We start from the raw sequence: 18,707 nt of genomic DNA on the forward strand, positions 1-18,707 counted from the left end.
CCCAACCACCTAGAAAACCTTGTTTCTATTTGAAGTATTGAACGTTGTTGTCCATCTTCTATTCTAGACCTTAGAAAACTCACTCTTCCTCCCTCACTTTCTTTAACCTCTTTCTCAGGTTTCAAACATTGATCGATCAACCATGACAGAAACTGGCACAGACAACAAACCCAACAAGCGAAAGCGCCCGTGTCTCATCGCAATCGGAGTTTTCCTGTTTTTGATTCTTCTAGTCTTCATTATCTGCCTCATACTTGCCTTGACCGTTTTCAAAGCCAAACAGCCGAGAACCTCGGTCGTCTCCTCCAGCGTCGACGGCGTGGCTCAACGTCTCTCATTCCCGGCGGTCAAGATCGAGCTCAACATCACCGTTGATCTTGTAATCCTAATAGAGAATCGGAACCACGCTAGCTTCAAGCATGGGACAGGCAAGAGTTTACTGTCGTATCGAGGAGTTCAGGTTGGAGATGCTGATCTTTACCCCGGCGATATTCCGGCGAGGGGTAATGGTACGCTGCCGGCGAGGCTGACTATGCAGGCGGATCGGCTGGCGTCACAGATGAGCAATTTGGTCACTGATGCATTGAGTGGTGAATTTGTTATCGAAACAAAGTCAAGCATTCCAGGGAGGATTACGTTCTTGGGGTTTATCAAGAAGCATGCTGTTGCTGAATCTGAATGCCAATTGACTATTGGGTTTCCCAACTTGAAGGTCAAGAGTCAAGTCTGCAAAAGCAAGACCAACTTATGAGAAGAGATTGAGTTTCATTGGAAGCTAAACATTGCTTGGTTCTCGGGGAATTGAATGAGAATGTGCATAGTAATTTGCTTTCTGGGTTTGCACATGGGCTTCAAGAAGAAGATGAAATTTGTTTACTTGAGCTACAGAGGAAAAAAATTTCAAGGGAAAGGAGCAAACTTTCACTATGGCTTTGGATTTTCAGTGATGGGTTTTTGATCATAACATAGAGCTGTGATAGATTTTTTGAAGCCTTTCTGTTTATTGTTCTTTGTTTTCTGTAGATGAAAGTAAAGCAAAACAGAGTTTGATCCATGGAAAGAATAGAAAATAGATGGAAGTTGGAATACAAAGTCCAACAAGAAGAAGTTATTGTTCTTATTATATGTCGTCTTGATTTGTCTTCAAGTACCTAATTAGCTTTATACAATCCGTTGTGCTTGTAAGCATGCATATATGTGATATCACTAGGCATAAACAACATGTGACAGACCTCACTATCCAACAAACTCATTAAACACCCGTGAAGTTTTTGCTCACAACCTGAGAACCTTATGCATGAGTTGTGTACCGACTTATAAACCAGAAACTGAGGTGGAATATCAATCAGCTTCTGCATTCTGGTTTGATGTTCAGTATTAAATCAAACCATGTTGCCAAATCTTCACGAATATACACATTCAAACTGTGAGGATGAAGATTGAAATCGGGAAACATATTGATCTATTTCATTCCTTAACATAGTGCAAAAGCTCAAGGAAAAGTTAACTAATTGGTTTCCGTTTCCTTTCAAGTATACCAGTAATCTAGCAATGTAACTGCATGTAAGCAAGCCTCACAAAATCTTGACAAAAATATGCTTTTCTGAGGAAAATCTTTTGGAGAGGATTGCATGGGTGACTAAGTAGTTGATCAATTGTTTGCCAATCATAAGTCTTAATCTACCCATCCATCAACCACCCAGATTATTTTCACGACTACCATTTGGCACTCAAGATCAGATCAGACCTATCTTTCTTCTTACCTAGTGAACCATTCCTCTTCTTCATTTTACTATCTAGCAGCTAGCTACCACTTGGGTAATGATGGTGAGGGAAGTTTTTTGGGTGGCACACAAAATCTTTACTTTCATTTCTTCTTCTCCAGAGTATTTTTCCTTTCGTTTATATCACAAGGTACATGACAACATGTGACAGACCTCACTGAACTCATCAACACCCACAAACATTTTTACTCACAACCCGAGAAGTTTATGCAAGAGTTGTGTATTTTCTTATAAACCAGAAAGGCAGCGTGATGAAAGGATTGAAAGCAATCAGCTTCTACATTTCAGTTTCACTACCATAATCCACATAATTCTGAGGTTTAGATACGAACATATTCAAACCATACATCAAAACAATACGAGCACACACTCAAAAGAATTGCCGGTGCTGAACATAAACTACAGTCATTTTCACTATTGAAATCAGAAAAGCAGAAGGAAAATAAATTCGCAAATCAATTTGATATCATCCACTACTCTTGAAATTAACTAATCGGTTTCCATTTCATCTGAAAAAACTTGCTAGTTGCTCCAGGATGTCAAACTCTAAGAAAAACATGGAGAAACCAACAACATCAATACTGGCAGCAACCAATTATAAATATTATTCTTGAGAAGAGATACAAGCGCTAGAGTAGCTGCCAATGCTGAAATTTAAATGATGCCTACTTTTCTTAGTTGAAGCACAATAATTTCATCAACTACTATACAATGCTAGCACTACTGTATGATCTTGGTCAGAGAGAGGGGCAGAGAGAGAGAGAGAGAGAGAGAGAGAGAGAGAGAGAGAGAGAGAGATTAGCAAAAGATGCAGCTGTAGGAAGGAAGTACCAGTACTTCAGATGTAACCACATGAGTCAATTAAAATTCGAGCTTTCTGATTAAGCCCAAATCAATCTTCCTTGATTTCCCAGAGGGCCTCAAGGGAGCACCGGGACAGGTTTCAGCAATTCCAGTTAGCCGAGTTCCAGGAGGTGTTGTACAGTCATCACCACAGTCCCAATCCTTCCTTGCACGTTCACCAAGAACACTGAGAGTCAGATCAGATACAATAGCTTCCAATAAATTTTCATACACAGCTTCAAATATTTCTTCGTCCGAAAGGGACTCCACACCATTGGTAGAAATCTCATCTTCTGAAATTTGTACCGGAGAATCAAAACTCAGCTGACGAGCAACCACACTCCTCGACTTGCTGACAAACTTCTTACACATAGGCGCCATTGCCAGCTTCTCCGGACCAGGGGCAAAGGGATCAAAAACTCCATCCTCAGGTGTCCTGGGGCTGCCGCTGCTATCATCAGAAAGACCAAAAGGGTCATCCCCATCTCTATTGGACTTGACAGTTAAAACTGGGGGTTTCTTCAAAAATGTTGGTTGGGATTCCCCATTCTCTCGGTCAGCTTCAGGAGTAATAGGCCCTAATTCAGCTTGTGGCTCAGCACCATCCTTTTGCGGCTCCCCAACCTTAGCCTTGTCCAAATTTTCACAAGATTTTGGAGATTGTTCTTCGAATTCCAAAATATCATTGGTACAACCTCCAGAACCCATCAATTCAATAAAGGGTTATCACAGCAGCTAAAAATTGAAACTTTTTATCAGTAACATTGAAATTTGGCAGCAAAATCATTCTCTTATCTAAATTCAAAACAGAAATACAATCCAGATAACACCCATGTTAATTAGTTCAACTTACATTAAAATTTGGGGATAAAGGTAAACATAGAAGTAATGAATGAAAGAAACCCAAACAGAGAAGCCATAGCCCTGAAGATAAAATCCATATATTGAATCCAAAATTACAATAAAAGATTCAACCTTTGAATTAAACCCACATAAATATTTAAGATTTTTCTTAGCCAAATGGCATAGAAAGAAAAAATAAACCTAGAAATGGAACAATAAATAAGAATTCATGAATAAGGAAAAATCAATCTGAAATATAAATGAGAAAGAAAATTCCCACAGCCACAAAGCCCGATTCTTGGCCCACCACGCATCTCCATTTCTGAACATATATGAATGAAGAGCTGAAACAGAGAAAAACGAATTACCCGAGTGAGAAAGCAGAGTTGCAGAAGAACAAGAACAGTCCAAGCAATCGAAGCAGCCAAAGCTGAAGACTTAAAACTGCAAAAAGGTACAAAAAAACGCGTTTGTTAACTGTGAAATCTGAAAGTGAAAGTTGGGTTCTTGTTGAACTAGAAAACCAAACAGCGCAGAACTCACTGTGTACTTGCTTTCCAGTTTGCTCCGGCCCTCGTGTGCTCTCTGCAACTTTCACACCTCCATTGAACCAAAAGACAAAAACAAATAACTTATTTATACCACCTCGACCAATCAAGATCCGGATTCCGGGCCCACTACCTAGGCAACTCACTCGAGTCACTCCCCTAATTTTAATAAACCAAAATAAATGAATAATAAATAACAGAACATTAGCCAAATTTCGAGCAAAATTCATGTTTTGCTATTTTTCGTTTAATTTCTTTCTTATAATATGTCATGTATTGATTGAGATTCTGTTCTCTATGCTATCCTGCTCATCACTCATTATGTACGTGCAAAGATGTAACATGAGAATTTGAGTTGGAACATATAAGAATTTACCATATGTGAACGTCATCGATTTTGGTGGGAAAATATGGCGGGAGAACTAATTCCCTCCAAAACTTGTTTCCCTCCATATTTTACCCGCCAATATCGAATATCATTCGTGTATGGTAAAAGTTTTAAGCATTTTCCATATGAGGATTGTTTCTAGATTAAATGTGATCCATATGCACAAAGGCCATGATTTGTAGTTCTTGCTGGCGATTAATCTTACCAAAATTAGATTATTAGACCTTATCTTGGATACCATTTAGTTTGTTCTTATCTAGATGATTATACAATTGAAGTTCTGGGGCTTGGGCTTGGGCTTCAGATATGTGTACACTAAATAACATGCTGCTTCTGCCTGCTTAATCAACCTCAACCTTCTCTTTGGGCTGTTGTTTTAAATCTTCCCCTCCCCTTTGTTAATGGCCTCAACATCAAAAGTAAAATTACGGCTTCTTATTGCCTAGCCCATCAACATCAAAAGTAAAATTAAATGCCAAAATTTTGGAATCCAAATCTGTTTCTTTTTTTATTTTTTATTTTTTTTTAAGGTTTGAAATCCAGCTAAACTGGGAGGCTCATCCCCACGCCTGACTTATTATATTAAGATTATAAGAGTGCATAGAGGGAGACATAAAACCTTGACCTCTAGCCTTAGTACATAAATCCTCGTAGAGTACATCTCGGATAATCACAGGAGACTCATCTATCCAAATCTGTTTAGAAAAATAAATATTTATTGTTTAGAACATCAAAAATATATATTTTAGGTGATAAATCTAATTTAGTTGACTAAAAGTTTTGCACCAAAACATTGCAGACAATCTCGATCATACCAATCTTCAATGCTTCAATTTGTAATTTTGCATATGAAAACAGTTGGTCCTCAAGATTAAACTTTAGCAGTTAAAATCTTGACTTTTGCACATTTAAAACTAATATGAGTATCAAAATTAAGGATTTTGCTGTCTCCTTTTGTTTTTCTCCACTACTATAAATGAAGGCTTGAAATTTGGTGTAAAAAACTTCATCAAATTATGGTATGTCTTTAGTACCCTTCAGACAAAAACCATAAAAAGTCATGATAAATGATCTAAATGGTTATTATAATAAAATAACAGAAAGCGGAAAAATATAGATATGAAAAAATTGGAATAGTCTTGATAAAAAAAATATATATATATTGGAATAGTGGGTGAAAAGGAAACGATCACTTTTTTTTTTTTCATTTATTACACTGTATCACACGGATATGAGACTGGTTATTAGATAGTTCTATAGTACCACGTAACAAGTGATATGAACAAATGATTGAGCCACGTGGCTTTACTTTGTTGTTGATCATTAATCCAATTTGCCTTTTTTTATTGTTGCTGACCGTGTGCACCTTATTGGTGCAAGCTTAAACATGTAGTATTCTAAGAGCATCTCCAACTGTGGTGTCAAAATCTATCGTGGAGCTCCAACATATATAAATGACAGTTCAATGCCTCTCCAACCCATCCTTCAATTCTACAGTGGAAGACATTTCTTGTTTCATCTGTTAAATTTAACAACCTTAAGTCATTGTCATTTTCTTTTTTTATTGTTTCTCTCTCCCTCTTTCCTTCTTTTCTCACTTTCGTAGTTTCGTTCTACCTAGACCAAAGCCATCCATGCCATGCCTTCAATCTTTCTTGTCCCTCAATTTATTCTTACCTTGTTGGAAATTAGATCGGAGAGTGAGGTTGCCTAGTGTCATCAGAGACTAAAGTCGCACCGGAAAGTCTGGGATTTGATCGGAGATTCAGATTGCAATGAAAATCAGGGATTAGATCAGACCCTGTTTCTTGATTGACTAGGTGAACTTAATGAAGATTGGGGATATGATATTTAGTAGGGAAAATGGTCCGCACGGTACCCGAACTTTTCTTCCTTATAACTTTTGGTATCTAAACTTCAAAAAATATCACTACGGTACTTGAGGTTCTTTGCCCGACCGAGGATTGGTACATATGGCCGTTACCTCCGTTACGGAACTTGCCAGCTGGCAATTTTTGAAGGGTATTTTCGTTCCTTCATGTCTAAATCTCTTTTTTTTTTACTATATATTTTCTCTTTCTCTGCAATAATAATAATAATAATAATAATAAATCGTTATCTTCTTCTTCCTTTAGGACCTTCACCGAAACCAGACTTGGGTTAAAATGATTTGATGGAACTTGTGATGCAGAACCCAATTTGGGGTTCTCTGGTCTGGGCAGGGCGATGAGTGGAGGCCGTGAAAGTGTGTCTTGTATCTAGGAGGGCCTTCCCAACATGCCACTCCTTTTGGTCTTCTGGTTGTTACATCGGAGAGGAGATCGGAAGTGCCATCAAGGGGTCTGTGTCAAGTCGTCAAGGAATAACTTGCATAGCTTCATGGCGATTGTATTGAGAAGTGGTTGAAGGTTCCTGGGATTTGCCCGGTTTGCCGGTTTATGATGTCGTCCTATGAGGAAGAGCCGGAGAAGAAAAAGGAGAATGGGATTTCTGTCGGCATATGTAAGGATTCAGATGATTCGACTCCAAGCAAAGCAGCATCTCACGATGATCATATGCAGAGAGATAGAACAAAAATTCAAAGACTTTTAGATTTGATTTTCTGGAAATTTTATGAAATTGGAACGAGGATTACTTTTGTTTCTGTGTATTGATTTAATAGAAATGTGGTGGTGTGTTTTGGTTTCTGGGTTATGAATGATTTCAGTTCTGGGTTGTTTTTGTTTCTCAAAATTGCATCTTAGATCTTTGATCTGGAAAGAGGAAGAAAGAAGAACAGAGAGAGAGAGAGAGAGAGAACTAAGGTGAACTTTTTGATCTGCATCTTGGATCTTTGATCTGCATCTACATCTTGGATCTTTGATCTGCATCTTGGATTTCAGCCTCCGGTGAAATATTTCTTTTCCTCTTGGGGGTTGATTCTATCAATGAGCTAGTTCTCTATAGATTTTTAGGAAAGAAAAAATAAACCAGAGGAACTAAGGAAGTAGAAGAACTGAGGAAAAAACGTATAGGCAGAGGATGAGTTCTTAATATCCCGTCTTCGTGTTGGCCCCAGTGTAACTAGAACTAGAAGAAGCAGCAACAGCAACCCAGCTCTGGGATGCTATTTTGCAGGGTGTTGATGTATCTTATTTCCAGTATTAATCTGTTGTTCAGTTACTTTTGACTTTTATTGTGGCTTGTGTTTCTGGTCTTATGGATGAGTTTGTGTCAGTGTAATAGTCCCCGTGGGTTTGAGGTATGGTCAGTTCACCAGGGGATCCTCCCAACGGCATTCTCGTTCGCCGGCAAAAGCTGCTCATGCAAAATAAAAAAGAGATAGAAATGAAGCATGATTCTTGGCTACTGGAGTTTTCTTTGTTATTATATTCATTATTATTCTAATTTGAGAATTAACCAGACCAAAAAAAAAAAAGTGAGGAAAAAACGTTCACAAATTTTTTTTTTAAGGAAAAAATAAAATAAAAAAAGAATAAAGGGTAAACTTGTCATTTTATGATCAAAATTGCCAGCTGGGACGTTCCGTAACGGAGATAACGACCATATGTACCAATCCTCGGTCGGGCAAAGAACCTCAGGTACTGTAGTGATATTTTTTGAAGTTCAGGTACCAAAAGTTATAACGAGGAAAAGCTCGGGTACCGTACGTACCATTTTCCCTATTTAGTAAAGCAATTACAGAGTTTTGATGGGTAATGAGATTTATTCTTCTAGTTTTTGATGGATCTGTAGTTTTATTTGGAGAGCCTTTATAGTTTACTAAGTTTTGATGGGTAATGAGATTTAATCTCGTAGTTTCGATGGATATGTAGTTTTGATTGGGGATACTTTCTTGAACGGTTTATGCCTCTGTGCATATGTCTTTCATAGTACTTAGAATCTGAATATACTTCCTTTGAACACCTCCATTTTTACCATCTGTTCTTCTGCACCTTCCTGGCTCTGGGTCTATCTTTCTGCTGAAGCCCATAGCATAGTAACCCCACCCAACTGTTTCAATTCAATTAATTAAACCACTCCCCCCTCTCAATTCAATGTGAGATGAGATTCTCTATTATTTTTATTAATTTAAAATATTTCTATTAAATTATTTTATGTAATTTATAAATCCATTTAAACTTTTTTTTTCATTCAATATATACTATAAATTCAAAAATATCTAAAATAAAGAAAACTGATGCAGACGTATTTTCAAAGTGGCTAGCTAAAATGACTTTTTAACTATTTTAGCTAAAATTTGTCTAAAAAATTACTAGCATTGCTAAACATGCTCTAAGACTACTTAATAATTACTTAATTTTAGCAACATTTGATGACTGACATATTCACTCCAGTTTTGGAGCCGAAAATGGCATAGACTCACATTTTTTTTTTTTTTTTTGGTCGGAAAGGTAAAGTTTGTATTAGATGACCTAAATGATCCACCACAATACAAGAGGTACAAAATACCCCAGAAAATAGAGGCACATAGGCTCAACAAATAAGGCACATAGGCCCAGCAAAAGATAACAAAAGCCTCTAAGAGACTCAGCCCAAAAATAAGTTGGGAACCCATAATTGAAATTAAAAAACCCTAGAGAAATAGCTATCAGCCACCAAGAGAAAAACGTCTCCATGCTTAGAACCCTACTGCCGCTACTTCCATATCCTTGCTTGAAGAGAAATAGCCGCCATAGCACCATATTGCCTCCTTCTACACCGGTTGGGACACACATAAGGCTCAAGAACGTCCAAGAAACACCAAGTAACTTAGCAGAGTGTGATAGCGAGAGCAATCAAGCCACTCGCTTTTGTGGAACGAAAAATCCGCCAACTGGCGTAAGTTTATTTAAAGGTGGTGGAGAACGAAGCAAATCCGGAAACAATAGTGACCAATTCCATCCAAGAGGATATAGACACTCTCAACGGTAGATCTGAATTATAGAAGAAGAAATATGGTGACAAGAGAGCATAATTGGATTGCATGTGTAGAGAATGGAAGAGGTGGAGATGTGGTGATCGAGGGTAGAGAGGATGAGAGTTATTCTCATCAATGAGAAGCCCATGAGGGCAGTATGGTTTGCTAAGGTAGAGGAGTAGATAGGTGAGGTAGATGAAGAAGAGAAAGGAACAAGAAAATGAGTCTTGAGAATAGAGGATGTGTGCAAGGGATGAAGGAGATGGAAGGGGTGGACGGGTTGGTGATGGTGTGGGGGGTTGGGGTAGGGAGACTCTCAAAATAATGGCTGTGTTGGAGAAAATTTCTAGAGAGAAGGTAGAAATTTTCTAAACGTTAGCATGAAATGCTCATATGCATGTTGGTTTGATGAACAATTCTAGCCTGATCGCAACACAAACATTTACTTATTCCAACCTACTAGGTTAGAATTATTGCACTAAAACATTGTAGACCATCCTAAGGACCAACCAACAGTGTTAACTTTAGTATGTTGTTTTGTCATTTAAGATAGGTGCAAATTAAACGAAAACCGGTCGTTATTTTACTACACCTAATTTTTTCTTATCACTCAAGATCTAACTTCTGGACATAATTTTTTTTTGCTTGTGCACGTCTAAAATTAGACTTTGCACAATCAAACTTTGGGTTTTTCTATTACCATCTTGTATTTTGCATCTCTTGTTTTCTTATTCTTCAAGAAATCTCCCATAATTAAGTAATGCGTGATATAACTATAACAGGTGGAAAAGTTGGTAAGAGCCTCCAAGTGTGAAACCTCCACATTCGGGTTCGAATCCCGCCGACACTGATTGAAACTAAATCTCAATCTATTCTTGATGGTCAAGGGTGAGGAACCTCCCGGCATGTATTAGTCTCTAAGCCTAGAAAACCTTTAAGTATATTGTGTGATCTCGATAGAAAAAAGAAAAGAAAAGTAATGTGTGATATATTAAACGAAAAAGAGAATAATTAAAGGAGGATAAAGCCAAATGAAAGGAGGCCTCTGAGTTTGGCGGAGCGACCTCGACGGGCAAAACCTAGGGTTCGTGTAGTGGCGGTGGTGTTACCCAGACCAGGCAACGGTGGTTCAACGAAATAGGGCGGCATCTTTCTTCGACGGCGACAGTGATCAATCTAAGTAGAGTTAGGCTCTGGTCACGGTAGTGCTAAGGTGTTGGAGGCTGAGGGTGTTGTGATAAGGCGGTGATCGGGGGCTCGACAGTGTCTGTGTCACGGCTGCAACGGATCTCTCTAGGCAGTGAGGTTTCTCCACTTCAGAGGCGACGGAGTCCGATCAGATCTAGCCGGGGATTCGGGTTCTCGGCTGCAACTTAGCTGGGGGACGGCCGATGTTTGATTCTGGTCGGGTCCAGAAGCTTCCGGCAATGGTGGAGGACCAGGGTCGGCCGCCGGACTAGTGACCGGAGGCTGTTTCTCTGGGTGGCTCGGTGCAGGCAGGTCTGGTGAGGGAAGGTGGAGGAGATGGGCTTTGGCGTACTTGGGCCTCCGTCTGCCTGGGTCACTGTGTGTGGTTTGGCTGGACTAACCCATCCTTCTTCATTTGTCTTTGTTAGATCATGGCTGTTGTGGACCTAGGGGGAGGCAGAAGGCTTTTGTTTTTTTGCTTTCAATAAATGAGCGTGGCTCGGCTCCTACCCTTTTTGGCCCCTGATCATTGCTGTGTGCTGATTGATGAGTGGCGATGTATACCATTGTAGGTCTTAGACGTCAATGCTTGTCATGTCGGTTGCTCTGATTTTGGATTAGATCAGTGTAGGAGTTTTTTAATTTATGCCTTTTCTTTCTTACAGTTCCTTTAGGTTTTTAGTATTTTGGTTAGAGAGTTTTGGGCTGCTTTTCGCAGTTTGTATTGTGTTTGAACTTGTACTATAAGTGGTTTCTTCAAACCCTCTAGCTTGACGTAGTGACGTCGTAATATATTGGAACCTGATTCCATTTCCCTAAAAAAAAAGGAGGATAAAGCCAAAATCTGTCAGACAAAAAAAAATATTTAAAGGCAATACGAAAATATATATAAGATTAACACTAGGATGCGGCTATTTCCACTTTACAAAATAATTTGTTCACCCTATATTTGATTCATTTTACTAAGACCAATACACCTTAATGCAAAATTACAATTATAGACAATATTTTATTAAACAACTACATTATATCTTGCTTATTATATATATACTATGAAACATTTACACCCATATCAAGCTTTCATTAATTATCAATCTCATTATTCATGTTTATACCCTAACACTTTAATTTAGCATTCATCATTAAATTTCACTGTTTGTGATTCTTGAATCCTAGCTTGCACTTTGTTCTGTAATACTTTACCAAACACTGGCACTATTCGGTAGAAGTCTACCAAACACTTTTTTATTATTCGGTGGGTATTGCTAAACACTTTAAATGATTTTTTCGTTGTAGATTCGTTTGGTAAATCTTTACCGAACTCTAAGGGACTACCGAACATTTCATTAAGTTTTAGCAGAGTCTTACCAAATACATGAGATGATAATCTTTTTTTTTTTTTTTTTTTAGTTGTAAGGAAACTTTACACCTAAGTGTAATTTGAAAAGTATAAGTGGGTAAATTACACAAATTACAATTTGAAAGTTTATAAGTAGGGTGAACAAAGAGTTTTATAGGGTGGCACGCAACCTTAACACTAACATGTTGAATTAGAAATTTAGATGCACAGTAGGTGTTTGAGCTCGAGTAAGGTGTCGTGAACTCATTTGGTCTTATGTGGCCATGCATACAAGAAGTCACTAACAATATACTTTTCATTCTCTTTTTTTTTTTGGCTCCGAGACGAATTCAATATCGAACCACATATGATACTTGCCGGAATTAAATGGGAAGAAAGAACGCGTGAAATGCAGCCAATGGTACTTTGAATCGATTTGTCCCTAACTGATCACATGGACCAATACATGAAACTCAGACCACACATATCATAAAGAAAGTGTGTAGCACTCCACCATCGATTCAACTTAGTCTGGCTATTCTAGATCTCATATTTTTCTAAAGTCAACAACCAACGACTAGTAGTTATTCCAATTTTTTTTTAACGACTAACGACATATTTGTTGTATATATTTTGACACGCATGTTAATTATATGTCAAGTTGTTAATAAAGATAGTTATAGGCATCTGGAATAACAAGAAACAGTCTCAATTGAAAAAGAAAAAACAGGAAACAGTCGAAACAAACTTTAACAGTAAAATTAATTAAGACTCCCATCGCCCGCCAAACGCGCCCAATCCCTTATATTATAGCAGCCATATTCGTTCTCTGATAGATTCATGATTTATTTTCTTCTCTCTGAAACCCGCTGCTGCATCCCTTAACCCTAGCCTAATCACCGGCCATGGAAGCAGCAGCACCTTCTTCAACCGGAACCAGTGAACGCACCCTTACCAGAAGGCCCTCAGTCTCTTCCTCCTTTCGCCTCCGCAGCCCGAGTCTTAATTCTCTCCGCCTCCTCCGCATCTTTGATGTTTTCGACAAGAACCGCGACGGCATGGTCAGCGCCGAAGAGATCAGCCAGGCTCTAGGACTCCTCGGCCTGGACGTCGAAGTTTCCGAGCTGGAGCGCACCATCCGGACCTTCATCCAGCCCGGAAACGAAGGCCTCAAGTTCGAGGATTTCGTAGGGCTCCACCAGTCCCTTTACGATACATTCTTCTTCGACGGTGATGACATTGGAAATGCGGTGGAAGAGGCGGCTGCCGCGGTGGTGGCAGCGCGGGATGAGGAGGAGGCAAAGAAGTTGCAGGAGGAATCGGATCTAAGGGAGGCGTTCAAGGTGTTTGATGAAGATGGAGATGGTTACATATCGGCAAAGGAGCTGCAGACGGTGCTTGGGAAGCTAGGGTTTCCGGAAGGGAATGAGATTGATAGAGTGGAGAAGATGATTACTTCCGTTGACCGGAACCACGACGGCCTCGTTGACTTGTTCGAATTTAAGCACATGATGCGCAGTACCCTTCTTGTTCCTTCCTCTTGATTCTAGCTGCTAACTTCTTAATCACATCCATTCCGATCCATACTGATTGATCTATATATTATATATGCATGTCATTTTTCGATCTTTTTGTTAGTGACAGTGTGTATTTAATTGTCAATTTGTAACGGAAATAAGTAATGTGAACATTTGTTTCTCCATTGAACTTTAGCTAGGGTCTCAAACATACAAGCTAGTATGGATTTATCTTGTATATGCATATATGCATGACAGCTAAAGCTAGCTAGCTAGCTCCACATTCCTATAGCACTAATTGGAATTTGGGTATAAGTTTATATTTCAAGTCAGATACATTTCGTTATGTGACCGAAAATACGTTTTGTTATATTTCAAGTTTAGAAATACATTCATGCTTGTTGAGGACACATGCATGTTTGCAAATCCCTATAGGCCGTTGATGAATCTTTAAACTAACTTGGGGTTTATTACAGTGAATTATTGGTGGTTATTTAATAAACTTGTTTCTAGCCAACAAGTCATAGTTTTTATTTTTTATTTTGAGGAATTGGCCAACACATTAATTAGTTGCCATTTCAATTCGTGATTTTGTCTTTGAATATTAAACTGGCCAGGGAAATTTCCAGGTAAATTTGCCTTGATTGACTCCCTTGCATGCCTTTTACTTTTCTAGTGAAGGGATTTTAATAGACGCCCAAAACATTTTCATATACACTTCCTGGTGATCAATAATCAGTGGGAGTGTTCTTCTGCAGTTCTGCCCTTCCTTCAACCCGGATCAAAGTGTGTGTCCATAATCAGTGTAGATTTCACACACACACAGAGATATATATAGGAGTGAAATCTACACTCCTTATTTTCTTTTTTTGTTGTAATTCTTATGAAAGACAAAATTGAAATTACTAAAAAATGAAACATAGAGTGTGGATTGTAAAATGAAAGAAATTATTCTGTGGTCCCGGACTACCACGTGGCACTGCCATGTAGTGGTCCAAGCTCAAATTTGGTGGGGACCATGCAGGAGGGTGAAAAAAAAAATTAAATTAACAGACCAATCAGAAATAATTGTAAGTCTTATGAGCCAATAACATCAACCCTGACCACCACGTGTCTATGTGTGTGTGTGTACTGTGTAGGGCCCTTTTATTGACGGTTCCCTTTTTTTGCCTATTTTAAGGGATCTCTTGCGAGACCCCCTTTTTTATTACATATTAGCATCTTAACTGTTCAGTTTTTAAGTCTCTATGAATAAATCACATCTGCAAATTTTCAGCCAAATTGATGATCATTAAGGTAAGCAAAATCGTGATTTACCATTATGAATATAAACGGTTCATGTTGGACAGATTCGGTTCGTCTATTGATTTGATACAATTTGGTACCTTAAAGATTATCAATTTAGTTGAAAACTTACATAAGTGATTTACTTATGGATACCTGAAAACAGAACGGTCTAGATGCCGATATGTGACAAAAAAGTTGGTTTAATAAGCGATCCCTTAAAATGACCGAAAAAAAAGGATCCATCACTAGAATGGCAACAGACAATTATGTTACATTGACGTATGTTCATACCACCTTGCTCCCAACTGTAAATACCAGGAGATAAGGCTCACTAACCCCCAAAAGGGGAGGATCCGAACACCCAAAATGGGATGCCGAGCCACCTTGGGATGTCGCCAAAGGCCAAACGCACAGGGCACAGGCCCACTCCTACACTCCTGTTCCAATTTCCTAAACCGCGAAAACACATTCGCCACTTTCGAAGGCGCACATTCTCCCATACCGAAAGTGAACAGGACTCCAATCCCAAAACAGGCTACATAAGACGCCCCCACTTCCATATCTAGTAAGTCACCACTATCTCATTCCCCTAATTGTTAACATCTTACTAGATACTGACTTAGGCATTAGAGGGTTATAGGCCGGTCCACCCGATCTACCCACTGACGCCCGTTGGTTCTTGTAGGAAACCGCAATCATTCACTCACTTAGGGAGTCCCGAGTCTCGTGGCAGGATTCTACCGGGATCTATTCCCTGATCAGATTTTTGCATAAACAACGTAATTAATTTAGCAAAGTCGGTAAAGAAAAATGATGTATATACACTATGCGAGGGTAATTCAATCTAGCAATCCAGCTTAGAGGTAATCACGCTCGAACCTGAAATTTTAAAGGCTTGAGTTGAATTACAAATATGGTCTCCATATGTTATAGTTAGAAAGAAGAAGAAAAATATTTCTAAAAATGAAAAAAGAAAAAAAGAGGGAGAGAGAAAATAAGAGAAATATAATTTTAGCTAAAACATTCTAAAAATAAAAACTAAAAAAAGTTTAGAATATTAATAACATTTCCTCCATTTTCAAACAATCTCTTCAATAGTAAAAAATGCTTTCTCTTTCGGCCTCTCCCTTAATTAGGCCCCGTTTGGATGGCAGGAAATCATGGTATGGAATGGGAATTAATTTCATTTTCCATTCAGATGTTCCGTTTGGTTGTAATTAAAGATTGGAAAGGAAATAAAAAATAAGATTTGACTGGAAATTGACTCCCTCGTAAAGCCTGAATAGAATTACCTAGTCAGGGGTGGTATTCTATTTCCATTTCTCACTGTCAAAGGCAAAATTACATTAATTATCCCTCTAAAAATTTATATTCCCCACCAATATTCCTTATAAATTGATGTACTTTAATTAGTAAAAGGGCGTTATTGAAAATTATAATTTCATATTCCATTCTTATGACTTACCAAACACTACAATAGAAATGAAAAATTAATTCCAAAATTTAATTTCTAGTAATATTCCAAACACTCACATGGAAATACCAAAACATATTCCATTCCATATCCATCTGGAAAGGAAAATAAATCCTTTTCCAATTTTGACATTCCTGCGAACCAAACGGAGCCTTAGTGTTTTTTTGCGGCGGTTTAGTTTTACCGATCTTGAAGGAAGTTTTTCTTCCTCTATGGATCTGGATGGCAATGGTACTAGTGGTAAGCGTTGGAATCCTTTGGCTCTGGGAGGCTTCGGCCTCCTTATTCTTAATTCTGGTTCTTTGGGCGCTGTCGGTAATGGTTGGTGGCCGGGATTGCTAGCCTGGTGTGGTAGTGGTGGTAGCTGAGGCGGAGAGATGCTGGTGGCGGTCTGTTGGGCTAATGCCTCTGTGCTTTCGAATAGAAGTCCGGCACAACATTTGGACTTTGGAGGTATTGGGGCTTGGGTCTGGGCCTGGCTTTGGAGCCAGCATCGGTTTTGATCAGGATTGAGGCGATCTTGAGCTTTGGGTCTAATGTGTGGGCCTTACTGGGTATGAAGGCTAGTGGCTTAGAGTGACGGCTAGTTCTTTTGGATCTTGGGCTTGTCTCTAAGTCTTAGGCCCTTCCTATTATTAGTATGGTCTAGTTTTACTTGAACCCGGGGACGCCTCCTTTACGTATAGTGGTCCCAGGCTCGTAGAATAAGTTACGGTGTTTTCTTTTCTTTTCTTTTTCCCTAACATTGTCTTGGTTCTGGTTCTGGGTACGTGTTAATACTAATTACTAATTTATGTTGCTCCAGGGTAGCCTTGCATGACTTGATATTGGCATGGCCACCTCGGGTAAGTCATGTTGTGCAACTGCCTATATTTGGTCATATTAAAGGCATGAAGTCCTCTTAAAAAAAAATAAAAAAATCCTCCATTTTCACATTTTTTATATACTCTACAATACTATATTGCATGGAAGAGTAAGCGTTGAAACTTGGAACTCGAAAGCATAACTTATACATATATTGAGTACATTTCTCTTGTAACATATAAGGTTATGTCTAGTTTTTTTTTTTTTTAGGATGATAATTTTGACACTCCACTTTGCCATATATTTTATCACTTTTTTTTTTTTGGCTGAATCGGGATGAGGGAAGAAATCGAAGAATTCCTTAGCACCCAAAATTTATTTTTTTGAAATATGCACCCAAAATTTATTAAAGAAGAAGAAAAATTACAAGGGACTCCCTAAAACCAAAGAAACTAAATAGAAACCAACTATCAAAAAAAAAAATTCAGAAGACCTATACAGTTCTCATTACAAAGCGAAACAATGAAAGGATGAGCTATATTCCACCACACAAAATCAGTAGTTGACGTACCATAGTTGTCCAATGCATCAGCTGTTAAGAATATATATCCCACATGGCCTAGGAAAATCGAGACCTTGCATATGAGTTTATAAGAATTTGGGCCACTTCATCCATTGCTAATTGATTTTGGATATGAACTCCAGGTTTATTTATCGTGGTATAAGAGCCAGGTTATCCCATGTGTAAATGTCTAGCAGCCACACGGGCTTCACGTCACCCAATATAATTGTCCATGTGTATGGCTTGAAAATTCGCCACACGTGCAATGGCGTGTTGAGAATATAGATCCCACATAGGAAAATAGAGACCTTGCATATGAGTTTATAAGAATTTAGGCCACTCCATCCATTGTTTAATGGTTTTAGATGTGAACTCCAAATTGCATTGTTGAAATTTTAGATCCGACCAGTTGACATGGGGAGTTGACCAATCAATTCCCAAAAGAGAAGACCTCGACGTGGTCAGCAAGCAAAAAGGTATGAACCTTTCGTAATTGCTACAACTAGGGCTGGGATTGGGCCCGACCCGTGTAAAATTTATAGGGCCCGGATCCGGACGGGAATTTTCGGGCCGGGCCTAAATAATATTTTTTCAGTTTTAGAACCGAGTTGGGCCCGGACCGTTTTTTTCGGGCCGGCTTTTCGGGCCCAAAAGGCTAAAAAAAAAAAACAACAGATCTGTTGATTACAAGCATTTATATACTTGTAATTGTATCTAAAACACTAGAAATAAGCTAATACTTGAGCCAATTATAATGTAGTTAATCCAATTTTATTTGTTTTGTAGGTAATAAGTAGTGGAGTTACGGAAATTGAGAGAAAATGATGCAAAAATAGAGCAATTTAGAATTTCTGATAAAAGGACAAAGTGATCGTTATGGGTTAACCATAATCAATGCCGGTGAAGGAGCGGAATATAAATCCATAACGTTACGTGCGGCGGGATAGATTTTAGAAATAGAAACAGAAATAAATATATATATATATATATATATATATATATATATATATTTACATATATAATAGTCCATGATGACACAATCATTTAATTAACCAAATGGTTAATTAAACGATGCATCATTGCATCTGCACCGCCAGACCAATTTTGGTCATGCCACGTGTCCTGGCCAAGATCGTTTCATTGTCTCCCGACCAAAAGAAAAACCAGCACGTGCTCCTATACATTCACAGCAACCATCACCGTTAAATTCTCTTCCCCTCTCGACCAATG

General features: G+C 38.5%; 3 protein-coding genes across 3 annotated transcripts; 2 read left to right on the forward strand and 1 right to left on the reverse strand.

The window, feature by feature from the left end:
- Positions 1 to 142: 142 nt before the first annotated feature.
- LOC133722747 (uncharacterized) lies at positions 143 to 751 on the forward strand. Its single transcript, XM_062149617.1, has one exon. It carries the CDS (start codon positions 143 to 145, stop codon positions 749 to 751), a length of 609 nt encoding a protein of 202 aa, XP_062005601.1.
- Positions 752 to 2,222: 1,471 nt separating this feature from the next.
- LOC133721033 (cyclin-dependent protein kinase inhibitor SMR11) lies at positions 2,223 to 4,140 on the reverse strand. Its single transcript, XM_062147540.1, has 3 exons — positions 4,014 to 4,140; positions 3,839 to 3,914; positions 2,223 to 3,362 (listed from the first exon to the last, which is right to left on the reverse strand). Exon 3 carries the CDS (start codon positions 3,333 to 3,335, stop codon positions 2,646 to 2,648), a length of 690 nt encoding a protein of 229 aa, XP_062003524.1. The 5' UTR covers positions 3,336 to 3,362; positions 3,839 to 3,914; positions 4,014 to 4,140; the 3' UTR covers positions 2,223 to 2,645.
- Positions 4,141 to 12,563: 8,423 nt separating this feature from the next.
- On the forward strand, positions 12,564 to 13,545 carry LOC133721178 (calcium-binding protein CML42). Its single transcript, XM_062147717.1, has one exon. The coding sequence runs from the start codon at positions 12,739 to 12,741 to the stop codon at positions 13,375 to 13,377; it is 639 nt and encodes a 212-aa protein (XP_062003701.1). The 5' UTR covers positions 12,564 to 12,738; the 3' UTR covers positions 13,378 to 13,545.
- Positions 13,546 to 18,707: the final 5,162 nt, after the last annotated feature.

The sequence above is a fragment of the Rosa rugosa genome, chromosome 7 (genome assembly GCF_958449725.1).
Source record: "Rosa rugosa chromosome 7, drRosRugo1.1, whole genome shotgun sequence".
In the NCBI taxonomy this organism is placed as follows: Eukaryota; Viridiplantae; Streptophyta; class Magnoliopsida; order Rosales; family Rosaceae; genus Rosa; species Rosa rugosa.